The following is a 14,549-nucleotide window of genomic DNA, read 5'->3' as shown; positions in this document are numbered from 1 at the left end:
ATTTATTATGTATTCCGTACTCTCATACGCAGATTGAAATTAAAATTTACAGTTGGATATCTTGTCTACTATTGATTTCCCATTATCATTCCCATTTTCCAATCATTAAGATAAGATTAAGAACGCGATTTTAATTTTAATACCCTAAATCGAATAATTTTCCAAAAAATTTACAGTTAAATGCCTACAATCCGAAAAGATTCATTTGCATCGTGGTTTCATAAAACCACACAATTGTTTTTTATTGGTGTTGTTTTTTATTATTTCTCTGGTAGAATTACCCGGTACCAGATCCAAACCGGGTCCATTTCTATTAATGTGCATGCTTATAAACAAATATCATCCTTGCCAATTAATCAGCTTCTCACATTTTCGCAAAATATTTAAGAGTATCTCTCTGAATATTAAATGCTGAATCATAGTATTCCTTATGTGGAAGGCATGCAATTGAATTTGAATATTTATTAAGGTGAATAATAATCGATAGATTCAATGATAAATACGTATACCTTTCGTAGTGTAGAGACTCGTGACTATGTATGTAGATATGTGTACGTGTATTAAATGAATATTGCATACCATCTACTACGTTTTGTCCGTTTCGTTAAATCATTTCAACTAGTTCCAATATCTACAATACATAATATCAGCCTATAATATAATAGTAGACGTGTACATATATAATGCATTTGAAGTAATAAACTGAATTATTGAAACGTCCTAATGTGTAAACACATACAAACCTATACGACAGTAGAAAATTCCTGCTAATAACTTCCTTATAGTGATAATTATTATTACCCGTGTCCTACTGCAATAAATTTGAATGAATTGATGTAAGATAAAAATGCCTTTACAAGGGCTGCGCTAATTTTAACCTCAGCTTATAGGTTTCTTGATTAACAATCCGATAAAATTCGCATTCATTAGAATATTAAGAGGATAGCAACGACTAAATTTAATGCAAGGACGACCAGAAAGTCAGAAACGAGATGTATAAGTAATAATACAAACACATCAAGAATGAAAATAAAAGAAAAAATGTTCCTTCAATAAAATTTTAACCAAAAACATTTTTATTGCTGTTTAAACATTTACATAAAACCTACAGTGGCGGCATGTAAATATGAATAACAGGATTGCAGGAAATTAAGTAATAAAAAAATATACAGAGTGGTTGTTCTAATTTGTTCATAAAAACAAGAACAGCTATCGATTTGAATTTCATGTAGTTTTAAGGTATCTATTTAATGAAAGTACTTTCAAACTAAATGGTGGCACTTGTGGTTCAGCCGAAGGTGCCACATGGGACCATTATTTTGAAGGAAGTCCACCGACGAAATTACTTGTTATAAGAAAACTTAATGCCACTACGACAAAAGGCGTTAATTTCATCACTTATGCAAAGACGGTAGATTTATTTCATTCATTTCATTTCATTTTGGAGGGATATGTTTAGGATCATAGAATGTAAGGTTTTATTTTAAAGCATTATGGATCTTGTACATAACTGTCGCGTTAGTCTGGAACGTCTGCTATTTCCGAATCAACTTCGGCCCTATTACTAAATAAATTTAACACTAGAGCAAGCCACTCCTACAATCATACGTCACCCTAAAATCCGGAAATATATGCAATACCAGATTAAAAATACTGCATAGCAGCCCATGGGAATAATCGCCTTGCTTTATGGAACAATTTTTAACAAGCCTCACTGAACCAGTAGACGTTACTGTACAGGTACGTTCATTAATTTTTTACTAGTTTCTTTTTCAATATTTAATGTACTAACGTATTAACCAAAGAATGCATTTATTTAACAGTGGGGAAAGTGCGTGTTTTCGTGATCATGCATGTTTGCATTTTATTTGTCAGCGCTGTCGTGCAGTGTGTTTAGTAGATGTTGCCGGTTTATATATTTTCCAATTTTACGGTAACGTATGACGCTTCGTATGCTGCTGTTAAGTATATTTAGTGATATCGCGTACCTGCTACATATTTGTATACAGCGGACGCGAGTCTTTATTACAATAGGATTATGCTAAACTGATGTTTCAATAAATAAGACTTGGTTTGATTAACTGCTCTAACGAATGCCCTACATACGAGCATGATATCATATAAGGTAGGTATTTAATTTTATGGTAAAATATCAGTATCACGGCTTTTTTTTGAAATGGCTTAAAATGACACAATTATGAAAAACATACATGAAAAAATAGGTGTTTTAAACAAATAAACAGTCTTGTATGTTAATTTCACGTCTGTGACAGTCAATCTTTGTAGTACTTTTACCCATCATAATCTAACCTATCCTATTTAACCTAGGCTATGTTAGTTTGCGTTGTTAGGTTGAGTAGGGTAGAAAAAGCCCCAATGAGGTGGGTGAAATATTTACATACCATACACCTAGGTGTGTATGGTAGGTTAGATTATGGTAGGTTAAACCCAAACAATATTTCTTTCTTGCTGTACTTTTAAGACTAGGGATTATCAAACTCAGGAAGGTTATGTATTAAATTAAACTATTTACTTGCAAGAAAATGCTTCAAACACTTCTTAGATTTTATCGTCTTATGGTTTTTATAAATCACTGTACTTTACCACGTCAATGGAAGTAGTAAAAAAGAAACATATTAAATTAAACAGGTATTATTAAGAAGTAATATGTAAGTAATGCGTGATTCATTCATGCCTGGAATTCTTGATCTTTTAGTAAAACATCTTGAATTGTAATGTGTCTCAGATTTTTAGTTGGGTGATGTTCTTTGTCCGTTACGAGTGAAAAAGAATAGAGCATCTTATTATCATAATAAAAAACATTACTGTTTTTTCCAGAGCGGCGGTCAATTAATTAAACAAATTGTTTATTTGCTGTTACGTTTCGATTCTTTTGATTTTTTGAAGTATTACTACTTGTACACAGATTTTAACTTAAAATGTAAACGTTCTTTCTCGGTAAAATACATTGTCTTGTTTTTGAATGTTTAGGTAATTTTTTAAAACTTTAATTCAAAAAGTCTCAAGATGATTTAAATAAACCGAAATATAACAGAAAATAAATTGTTTAGTTAATTGATCCCACCCCGGAAAAAGACATAAAAAACTAAAATTAACGGTTAGGAATCTAACTTAAAATAATAAAAACTGTACTTAAGTTTTTTCGCACAGTATAAAGTGGATTGTATTCAAAAATTTCCAACATAATAGTTTTATCGCCTTTATTATAATCATAAATTTGTTCCGGATTCTCTTTACACTTATAAATTCTAAAAGATTTCCACCTATTCCTTCCTTTTGCAATTCTGTCACACTTCCCATGAATGTAAAATAAATTTGCAATGTCTCTGTTGGAATATTTATTATTTTCTATTTACGAGGACCCAAACAATTCTCAGAGAAGAAATAAACATTGTGAAACTCGCCAAGTGTTTCCCTCGGTAAAAATTTTTTATTCATAAAAATGCTTCATCAATTTCAATTAAGTATTTTTCGTAAATTCTTGTCTCGACATTAACTATAAATTTGAAATTTAATATTTAACCGGCAGTTTGTAAGCCTACTCAATTCGTCTGAAGATGGCATTATACGCTGAAATAATGGTAATGTAATTAATAAATTAAGTGAAAGTTTGAAAGCGTTTTATTCATTAAACAAAAATTAATACGACTACCTTTCATACAGTAGCGGTCAATTCCAACAATTGTTTTATTTGTTAGCCACTTTTAAATTCAATGTACGGTTGGGTCAATGATGACCCATTAAAGGTAATTTAATTTAGCTTGGCTTTTTTACTAGTTCAATTTTAGCAAACTGATTTGTCATCTTATGTTATTTTCTTAAATATTCTGAAATTAATTTTTATTAAAAGTGCATCATAGCATTCAATTTTATTGTGAATAAGTTTTTTTTTAAGTTTCAATGAAACTAGGTAATACGCAAAAAAGGTCATTTAATTAACTACAACATTCGTAATTACATCAAGATAATATAACTACAAACGGACTGAAGTAAGTAAAAGAATGTTTATTCGATTCGTAACCTTTTAAACTGTGGTTTTACTGTTTTAAAGATTTCGTGATGGTTAGTAAATGAGCGAGCGGTATTTGCTTTATCTATTGTATGTACCTACAGGTAAAATGATAGCTAGACTTGTGCCGATATATTTACATGGTTTTTCCAATGTTTTATAACTTTTTATGCACAATTAAAAAAGCTCTTTTTTGCTATAACAATGTTTGGAGGAAACTTTCATCGACGGAAGAAACCAGTAACATTTTATTGCAATATATCAAAGGTTCTGTGGAATTGTAAAATATAATAATAATTTGCCGTGAATTATCAACAAATCACCCGCAAGGGAGGGGTATCGATATGAAAAGTGACCCCTTTAAGAAACTTAAAATTTTGTTGTTTGAATAGCATAAGCCTTATACGTAATAAAAATACTATCTTCCAAAAATATCTTTTATTGTTTTTTAAACACCACTCAAATTAGTATGTAACATTATAAGATATTTTGAATCAAACTTACCATTGTAGGTTTAGCATGCAATAAATTATAAGTTATGACAAATGCTCATGCATAAAAAATGTTTTATTTTATTATGAGCGCATTTTTTTAGCATGATGATTTTTTAACATATTGTACTTTAGACGACAGCAAATTTAAAAAAACAAAAATCAAAATGCTAAAAGAATACGCTTATGTTTAAAAAAACTCGTAATGTAGTATAAAAGCGTACGATTCAAAAAAAAGTAATTTTTACTCTAGTTTGTCAATTGTTCTTTTTAAGAAAAATTAGTAATTTGTAGTAGTATTAAGTACAGTGTCCTGTATTTTCCGAAAAATATAAAAAAAAGTCTACTTAAATTTTTTGTCATATTGGGGTCAATTTTCTTAGCTTATCAATACCCTTCCTTTTAATATTTGCATTCTTATTATTTTTGTAATCGAATATACTGCTAACATCATCTCAAGCACTAGCACTAACAGGAAATAAGCTTATAATTAGTAACTACCGTTTATTTTGAAGTTATTATGTAGTATTAACGAAATTGCAAAGTTGCATAGATATCAACAGAAGAAATATGTGACATCCGAGTTAAATTAGAATGAGAATGCATGTGCATTTTGAGATATACATTAGAAAATGCGAAAATGGGACAACATTTATTTTATACTAGTTTATTTCATTTTATAAAAGAGTGTATGTTAAAAAATTCTTGTGGTCATTGTTTGTAGTCAGAAGACATACAGATAGCATGTGCCAAACTTATGAAGTATGAAACATTCACAGATATTTGATAAAATAGACAAAATATAAAAAAAGGACTTCAGACACTTTCATTAGCAGTAAGCCAACGAATTTGTACGAAAGAATAACTTTCATCGTTACCTGAACGAATTACTAAAGAAGACTGTTTAATGCGAATCATGCTTCTTAATAAAGCTGCATTCGAAAGGAAACGTTTTCTAAATTATTATGAAGACAATTGATAGGTTTCAGTAAAATGTACAAAAGTTTCATTTTATTTAGAAGTTTAGAACATATAAACTATGCTCATATTGCAAAACCATTAGAGCCAAAATTAATGAATATGAGATAAAATAGTTGGTATTCTAATATTATTAGTCAACAGAAACGAAAAATATGCAGTTTTATTTGTTTTATAAACGGGAAAATTCTACTTTTGGAAAGTATATTTAAATTAGACTGATGGCCGTAGATTATGTTAAGCCCTATAAATTGATAAAAAGTTATTTTTTGAAAGAAATTTTCATAATGTAGTATTCAAAATGAAGTGGTAATTCTGCAATACTATGATTTATTACATATAGTTAACTGTAAGATATTGAATGTGGACTATAGTAATTTAAATTAACGTTATAGTATTGTACTATTAGCAACTTAGTATGGGTTTATAGGTATGACAAGATTCATATAAAAAAATAACCGCTTATTACATAAACACTGTCGATACCGGTTAAGTGCAGTTGTTTTTTATTCCTCATTATGATAGCTTAGTTGAAACATTTTTTATAAAAAATAATATAATTTTTCATCCAACATTTAAGCACCTTAAAATTATGTAATTTATAATGTTAATTTACAAAAATTCNTAGCAAAAAATTTTTTGATTGAAAGTACTAATTGTAGGTACAACTTGCCTACAGAATACCCATTTATAAAAACTAATAAAATAACAATTACCTGATTACTATGAACGATTTCTAAATTTGAAGTTCCATTAGTTGAATTTACTTGATAACTGGTCATCTTAGATTGAATATTGTTGTCACTCTAATTAAATATCAGTACGAAGATTTACCCGATTGTTGACCGCTGAACATACTTTTAATACAAGGCCACTATAAAATTCTGAAACTTTCTACTTGTAACCCACTTTAAAGGAAATGTAGCTGGATTACCTACACACTAGCATACGTATTGCACATTACAAAAACTCCCGTTAACGTTATCGTTGTAAAGTACCTATTTATTTCGTGTCAGAAAAATGTGCTAACAAAAGTAAAACAAATTGTACGTTACTTATTGTACTGTAATAATCACATCATGATTGTTACAAGCAATGCCGCAACAATTCTACCACATACTCGCTACTTATTGTTACGGGTCGTACCGATCAAGAATACATAGACGCTTATACTAAGTGGGGATTGACATTTGAGTCAAAGGTGCTTCTTAGTGATATCCCTTCTCCTAATTAACTATTCCGATCTTTCTATAATATGTTATATAATAGTAAAAATAATGGGAACATTATGTTTCAGTAAAATCGATTGAACTATTGTTAGCAGGATGATATTTGACATAATTTGTATGTATTTACTTAATTAGTAGAACAATTAGAATTAATATTTCTAATTAATTTTTAGTGTACTGTAGAAAGTCAATATAAATAAATACAACCAACATTTTAAAATAGATAGGGTGACCATACACAGGGTAGTTCAAAATAACTGCGGTAGAATGCATATTTTCTCTAATTGACGACCTACAGAAAATACTTTCTATGAAGTTTGTGTGGATACGCTGTTTCTTTTACAATTAGCTTCGTTAATTATTGTTATGAATTATGCGAAAAAAACAAATATAAAGACTTCTTTCATGCACTCTTTAAAATTATAAATACAGGGTGTCTCAAAGTAACCACCTATTAGAATATTTCAGAAAGTACTTCGATTTAAAGTTTTAGAATTTGTATAATGGCGTTATTGGGTACGCTCTCCTCAAATAAAATAACGACATCTATATAGCACTTCACTTCCGGTTATACCGGATGTTGACATCAACTTCGTTATTTTGAATGGAACACCCTGTATATTGCGACGGTTTAGAATTCTACCTATGATTTTAGGTAGACTTTCATAAGGCTCTCATATTTCTAAAATTTAATCGTTTTTGAGATATTAATTTTTTTAAAAAACGGTAGCACAGAGCAGTTGTCGGTAGCGAAAAGGCGTGCCTATTTTATAGTAAGAAAACTGGAGCAACAATATTCTCAGGAGAGATAGCTTCCCGTCCATATTTTCAAAGTAGTTTAATTGCATACAGAATGTTAGATATTTAATGACGGATTAGGTTAACTTCAAACAATCGTAAATCCATTATTCAAATGGAACACCCTGTATGTATTTCCATAGCCTTATGCAAAATTTTATTCTCTTTCGAATGGTACCATGGTTTTCTTTTTTTAATTTTTGATGAAGATGGTCCAGAAATTCTTCAAAACAAATAGTACAAGTTAATTTTTTTTGCTCAAACACCCATGCTGACAGTTTAGTAATTAAATATTTTGATTTTCAGTGTTAATTATTGAATATTATTGTTATTAAGAATGGAAAATGAAGATTCATTCACATTATGAGCATGCGCCGCGCAGAATGAGTGAAACACGTGTCTGCAGTTTTTTAAATAAGTAGTTGTGGTTATTGGAGTATGTCTTTTTAGTTATTTTATTATTTCCAGGTTACAGTCTTCTTTTCTATATATAAATTAAAAAAACTAAATGAAAATTCAAGATGCAGTAGAGAAATTGGAGGAAAGAATGAAGCAAGAATTAATTGAAAATGCAAGAGGTTTATCAGAAAAAAGAAAAAATCCACTAAAATGCTAGAACATTAAAAATGCTAAAGGAGCTTACATTAAAATCAGAATTACTGAGACAGTTTTGGACATGCGGACAATCGACGAAAAATTGGCTCAAGTTTGTCAAATTAAAGAAATGGATACACAGATGGGACAGCTAAAGGAAAAGTTCCCTAACAAAATCGTATCAGAAAAGAACGGTAAGAAGTAGAATAGCATAACTGTTATTAAAGAAAGTACTGACTTGAAGCAAGAGTATTCCGATCCGTTGAAATTACTTACGAAGTTTGATGAAAAAAGTCATCACTGACTACTTTCTACACTCAAGCAGCCGCATGATCTATTACATGAGCATTGAAAGAGAAAGTCACTGCACTTATCTACATGTTAGGTGTTGGTGAAAACTAGTCAGGGTCGATCCAGTGGGACAAAAGTCGAACTCGGAATAGGAAGTATCAGGTTTGGTTGCACTGAGAAAGGCAAGATTTCGCTCCTGTTGAACGTTGAAATAAGTAGAACAATACCCAGAAAATTTCCCAGCCTAGTAATCTTTTGTCAAACAATCAGAAACTATGTATTGCCATTGGAGAGTTACTAAGTTACCCATGGAGAAAGTTATACCAACATAAAGACATTTGGACTTTTCCAGAAGTTTCCAGAGAAAAGTATTAATACAGAATGGACAAACGATCAAACTGCGTGCGCAAGACAGTGCTGTTCCGCAAGTTAAATGGTCTAGTACGGCATCAGGCGAAGTTCGGTAGACCCCGGAAGCTTTTTTGGGAATGTTCGAAAGAAGCAACGAGAAACGCGATCCAACTCAGCAAGGAACACAAATGGAATTAATTACACAACATCAAGTTAGGTTTTAATTAGAGACAAAGAGGGATGCATCTACAAAGTTATTGATAAGATCAACAAGGACGACAGAGATTGAGAAAACTTATCACTAGTCAAGAGGGAACAGGCCGAGATAATCATATATCGATCAGCTCATAGTCGTCGCTGGTAGGTTTGGTTACATAGAAGAATAGGTTGACACGTTTTGTGAGGATTACCGCTAGTCGAATAATATAACAAAAAAAGTATAGCTGCCCTTTGATTCGAAATGATGATACCTTAAACAAACTTGCTGGGTCGACATTCTTAACGCTAAATCCATCGGGACAGATTTGTTATTACCATCTTTGCCCTTAATCGAGAGTATATATAATATCCGGGCTCAGTTCGGCTGTTGGTAGACTTTAGTTGTAGGTTTTAAAAATTAAACAGTAATTTATAAATAGAGAACTGTACTTACCGCTACTGATATTAAACAATTACAAGAACACACGAGGTACATATTAAAATGATTGAAAATTTATATTTACTCACTTAAATGTTTGGTTGCTTAAAGAATTTTACAAATCACCAGATTTGCTGGGAGTTGGAATATATGTCCAGACAAAGCGTTCATAGTGGTGAATTGATAAAATTGATATGATAAATAATAATAGGAGTGTTAATTAGACAGAAAATAGTCAAATAGAAGTATAAAAGTTTGAAAAGGTATTTAAATACGTGACATTTGGTGTCATGAGTGGGACTGGAAGAAGACTTAAGAGGATTGGAGGAGGAGAATTTTGAAGAATTTCATCGAATATTCCAGAGCGTTCATCGGTCAATTTTCTGAAAGTTTCCATTGGCTGCGAGAAAGTGATATATTGTTGGAAAGCTCTCTAAGAGAGAAGAAAGAATCTGACGTTATCAAACACTTCCATCGACATTTCTGGAAGTTTCCATTGACTGCGAGAAACCCTAACAAATTTAGTATCGCTGGAAAGCTCTTGAAGAAAGAAGAACAAATCGGACGTCATCAAAGAGTTCCATCGAAGTTTATAGAAATTTTTACTTATCTTTACTTATCTGGACAAGCCATACATCATTGGAAAGCTCGCGAAGAAAAGAATAACATTACTAAAATCGAAGACCATTATTTAACGTTCTAGAATAAATCCAGATATTACATGCTTGTTACGACCAGTGCTACTGAAGTGAAAACGGAGGAACAAATAAAAGCATTAATGGCAGTGATGCCAGAAAAAGGACAAGAAGAAATGAAAGCAGGACAAGAAGAAATGGAAGCAGATATGAAAATAGAACAAAAAGAATTGAAAATAGCTCAAGAAAAAAATGAAAGAAGAATTGAAAGCAACTCAGGAAGAAATACAACAGAAAATGGAAGCGGTATATGAAGCAATAAATACGTGACATTTCCAGAAAACTTCTAAGTTCGTGATGATCCTTCGGTATGAGCCAATCACTACATAGACTTGCAGAAGATGGAGTTTCATTCCAGTGAACATCCGAATGTCAAAAACCATTTAAACATCTGAAGATTACACCCTCTGGAGCTCCAATCTTGACGTGCGAACCCTTCATCGTTGATGCCGACGATAGTAATGTGGGGTTAGGTGATGTGTTATCCCATGTACAAGAAGTAGAGGAAAGGGCGATTGTGTATTTTAGTAGAACTCTCTCAAAACCAGAACGAAACTATTGTATCACTCGTTGAGAGCTACTGGCCGCGGTTAAAACCTTCCAACATTTCCACAAATACCTGTACGGACGGAAATTCATCTTAAGAATGTATTACGCCTCTTTGAAGTTGCTACTACAATTAAAGACTCCAAAAGGACAGACTGCACGATGGCTACAATGATTTCAAAACTATGAGTTTGACATCGAGCATCGCCCACGCAAACAATACGGCAACGCAGATGCACTTTCCCGAAGACCTTGTGTGGAAAACTGAAAACATTGTTCATTGTGGAGAAGAGGAAAGAACTGGCATTGATCTGTTATAAATCACTTTTCAGCTTGAGAAATCCTGGGAAAATAAGGCATTAATCGAAGACCAGAGGAAGGGCGAAAATATTAGCCCAATAATGAGATGAAAAGAAGCCGGAAATTGAAGACGTTCGTGGGCAGATGTAAGCCACCTAAGTCAAACAACGAAAAGTTATTGGGAGCAGTGGACTTTTCTTGACTTGAACCACGGCATTTTGAAAAGAATGTGGGAAAATCCAGATGGAATCAGAAACAAGTTCCAAGTGGTACTTCTGAAGGAAACAATTTCAGAAGTATTAGAAGCAGTCCATGGCGAACGGCATTTCGGGGTTATGAAGACTCTAGGGAAGGTAGGCGAGCGATTTTGTTAGGCACGAATTAGGAGCGATGTGGAAGACTGGTGCAGGAAATGCCCGACTTGCGCCGCCAGTAAGGGACCGAAGACAAGGAACGTGAAGGAATGCAGCAGTACAAAGTGGGAGCGTCATTTGTCACTGATACGCTTATAATTAGTAGAATTCAAAGAAATACCAAAGAAACGCCATGCGATACGTAAATATTTTGCCCGCGAAACACGAGTGCCTTATGGTCATCATTTTAAATATTGCGATTGCTCATTCATGTCCTTACATGCAAACCCATAGGAATGTACGCGTTTCGTAATAGCATTAAACCAATTTTACGTTTTTTTTATGTACTGATTGTGGAAATTATCATTGAAACAGTTTTAGGTCAAAAGTTGGAAATTATTGCCACGTTTTCATGCCGGTGATGTGTCGGAAAGATTTGTACATAACGATTTTCGTTAGTAGGCTTTGTTTAAAGAATAAAAAAAAAGGAAACATTTATAAAGTTACGATAAAAGTTAATTTCTGAATTATTTGATTAAAATGTTTTGTTAATTGTTTAGGTTCATCAAATAGAATATTTGTAAAGATAGTAACTTTTTTAGAAGTAAGATCATTTTGTTTTTATTCTTTTGTAGCTTCACCCAGAAAGATCTGTAAAAGAAACATTTTGCAGTTGCAAGGCTGGAAAATTATCATGTAAACATGCAGCTGTAGTATACTTATTCGTAAACCCAGAATCGTTTTGTTCAAAAACTAGCGAGCCCATGATATGAAATAACCAATCAGAAAAACAACTGGAAAAGTACAAAAACAGGTCCTTGTTTAAAAAAACTACACAGTGCATTTAATGATATAGATTTGATAATCGAAAAATCAATTGCAGAGCTTACCAATAGGGTCAATCACTCTTCATTACACTCATCGTATTTAAAGTTACTGGATGCTGCCGCTGTTATAAAATATGAATTTGGAGAAAGTAAAAAATGAACCAACAGTTTAATTATTCGAAAGCATTTTTTGAACAACAATACGCATAAATTACCCATTTTATTACTAATAGAGGACTACTAAACTTTTTGGAAACTGGAATTAAATTCAGGCAATCTTGATAACGATGATTTAGAACAAATAAATTATAATATTACGGTTCTCAAAAAAAAAACAATGTGAAATTGTATATCTACAAAATAAGTACTCATTAATGTCGAACGAACATATAACTCAATACAACTGATACAAGAATACATAAACAATGCTACTGTATCATGAGAGCAAAACATAGGATGTTCAGGGCCGGACTGGCCCGGGGTGCAAGCCTGCCGGCTCAAATCGGGCCAAATGACTCATAATAATTTTTTTAATAGTTTTCAAATTTTGTTATAAAAGGAAAACAAAAAAAAGCATTGTGTATAAATTTATTTTAACATTAACTTGCACTCAAGTGACGTGAACGAATTTTCTCAAAGCTGAAAAAGAAGACTCCTCTTCTGGAATGCCAAATTCTTTTAGCCGTGGAAGAAGATTGCCTTCCAAGTACCTGAATCGTTAAAGATATTTAAAAATTTATTGTTTACCTAAAATGTACAAATGATGTAATAAAAAATATTCGAATAACATTTATATTGAAATTTGTATATGAACTNGGGCAGATGTAAGCCACCTAAGTCAAACAACGAAAAGTTATTGGGAGCAGTGGACTTTTCTTGACTTGAACCACGGCATTTTGAAAAGAATGTGGGAAAATCCAGATGGAATCAGAAACAAGTTCCAAGTGGTACTTCTGAAGGAAACAATTTCAGAAGTTTTAGAAGCAGTCCATGGCGAACGGCATTTCGGGGTTATGAAGACTCTAGGGAAGGTAGGCGAGCGATTTTGTTAGGCACGAATTAGGAGCGATGTGGAAGACTGGTGCAGGAAATGCCCGACTTGCGCCGCCAGTAAGGGACCGAAGACAAGGAACGTGAAGGAATGCAGCAGTACAAAGTGGGAGCGTCATTTGTCACTGATACGCTTATAATTAGTAGAATTCAAAGAAATACCAAAGAAACGCCATGCGATACGTAAATATTTTGCCCGCGAAACACGAGTGCCTTATGGTCATCATTTTAAATATTGCGATTGCTCATTCATGTCCTTACATGCAAACCCATAGGAATGTACGCGTTTCGTAATAGCATTAAACCAATTTTACATTTTTTTTATGTACTGATTGTGGAAATTATCATTGAAACAGTTTTAGGTCAAAAGTTGGAAATTATTGCCACGTTTTCATGCCGGTGATGTGTCGGAAAGATTTGTACATAACGATTTTCGTTAGTAGGCTTTGTTTAAAGAATAAAAAAAAAGGAAACATTTATAAAGTTACGATAAAAGTTAATTTCTGAATTATTTGATTAAAATGTTTTGTTAATTGTTTAGGTTCATCAAATAGAATATTTGTAAAGATAGTAACTTTTTTAGAAGTAAGATCATTTTGTTTTTATTCTTTTGTAGCTTCACCCAGAAAGATCTGTAAAAGAAACATTTTGCAGTTGCAAGGCTGGAAAATTATCATGTAAACATGCAGCTGTAGTATACTTATTCGTAAACCCAGAATCGTTTTGTTCAAAAACTAGCGAGCCCATGATATGAAATAAACAATCAGAAAAACAACTGGAAAAGTACAAAAACAGGTCCTTGTTTAAAAAAACTACACAGTGCATTTAATGATATAGATTTGATAATCGAAAAATCAATTGCAGAGCTTACCAATAGGGTCAATCACTCTTCATTACACTCATCGTATTTAAAGTTACTGGATGCTGCCGCTGTTATAAAATATGAATTTGGAGAAAGTAAAAAATGAACCAACAGTTTAATTATTCGAAAGCATTTTTTGAACAACAATACGCATAAATTACCCATTTTATTACTAATAGAGGACTACTAAACTTTTTGGAAACTGGAATTAAATTCAGGCAATCTTGATAACGATGATTTAGAACAAATAAATTATAATATTACGGTTCTCAAAAAAAAAACAATGTGAAATTGTATATCTACAAAATAAGTACTCATTAATGTCGAACGAACATATAACTCAATACAACTGATACAAGAATACATAAACAATGCTACTGTATCATGAGAGCAAAACATAGGATGTTCAGGGCCGGACTGGCCCGGGGTGCAAGCCTGCCGGCTCAAATCGGGCCAAATGACTCATAATAATTTTTTTAATAGTTTTCAAATTTTGTTATAAAAGGAAAACAAAAAA

General features: G+C 32.2%; 1 protein-coding gene across 5 annotated transcripts in view; it reads right to left on the bottom strand.

Annotated features, from left to right (window-relative positions):
- LOC108738717 (venom dipeptidyl peptidase 4) overlaps positions 1-14,549 on the bottom strand; it is a 102,025-nt gene that overhangs the window by 47,416 nt on the left and 40,060 nt on the right. Inside the window, exons 1-2 of one of the 5 annotated variants that reach the window (XM_018472263.1) lie at positions 6,438-6,637; positions 6,216-6,383 (exon numbers count right to left, since the gene is read on the bottom strand). The exons of 3 other annotated variants lie outside the window; for them this stretch is intronic. In XM_018472263.1, the coding sequence (XP_018327765.1) occupies positions 6,216-6,281 (66 nt within the window). In that variant the 5' untranslated portion in view covers positions 6,282-6,383; positions 6,438-6,637. Of the gene's footprint in view, positions 1-6,215; positions 6,638-14,549 lie in introns of those variants that run through there. One more of the 5 variants, XM_018472262.1, reaches the window with a different exon arrangement.

The sequence above is a fragment of the Agrilus planipennis genome, unplaced genomic scaffold (genome assembly GCF_000699045.2).
Source record: "Agrilus planipennis isolate EAB-ADULT unplaced genomic scaffold, Apla_2.0 scaffold207, whole genome shotgun sequence".
NCBI classification, from domain to species: Eukaryota; Metazoa; Arthropoda; class Insecta; order Coleoptera; family Buprestidae; genus Agrilus; species Agrilus planipennis.
Note: the sequence above shows the minus strand (reverse complement) of the source record. Positions and strands in the feature narration are given on the sequence as shown.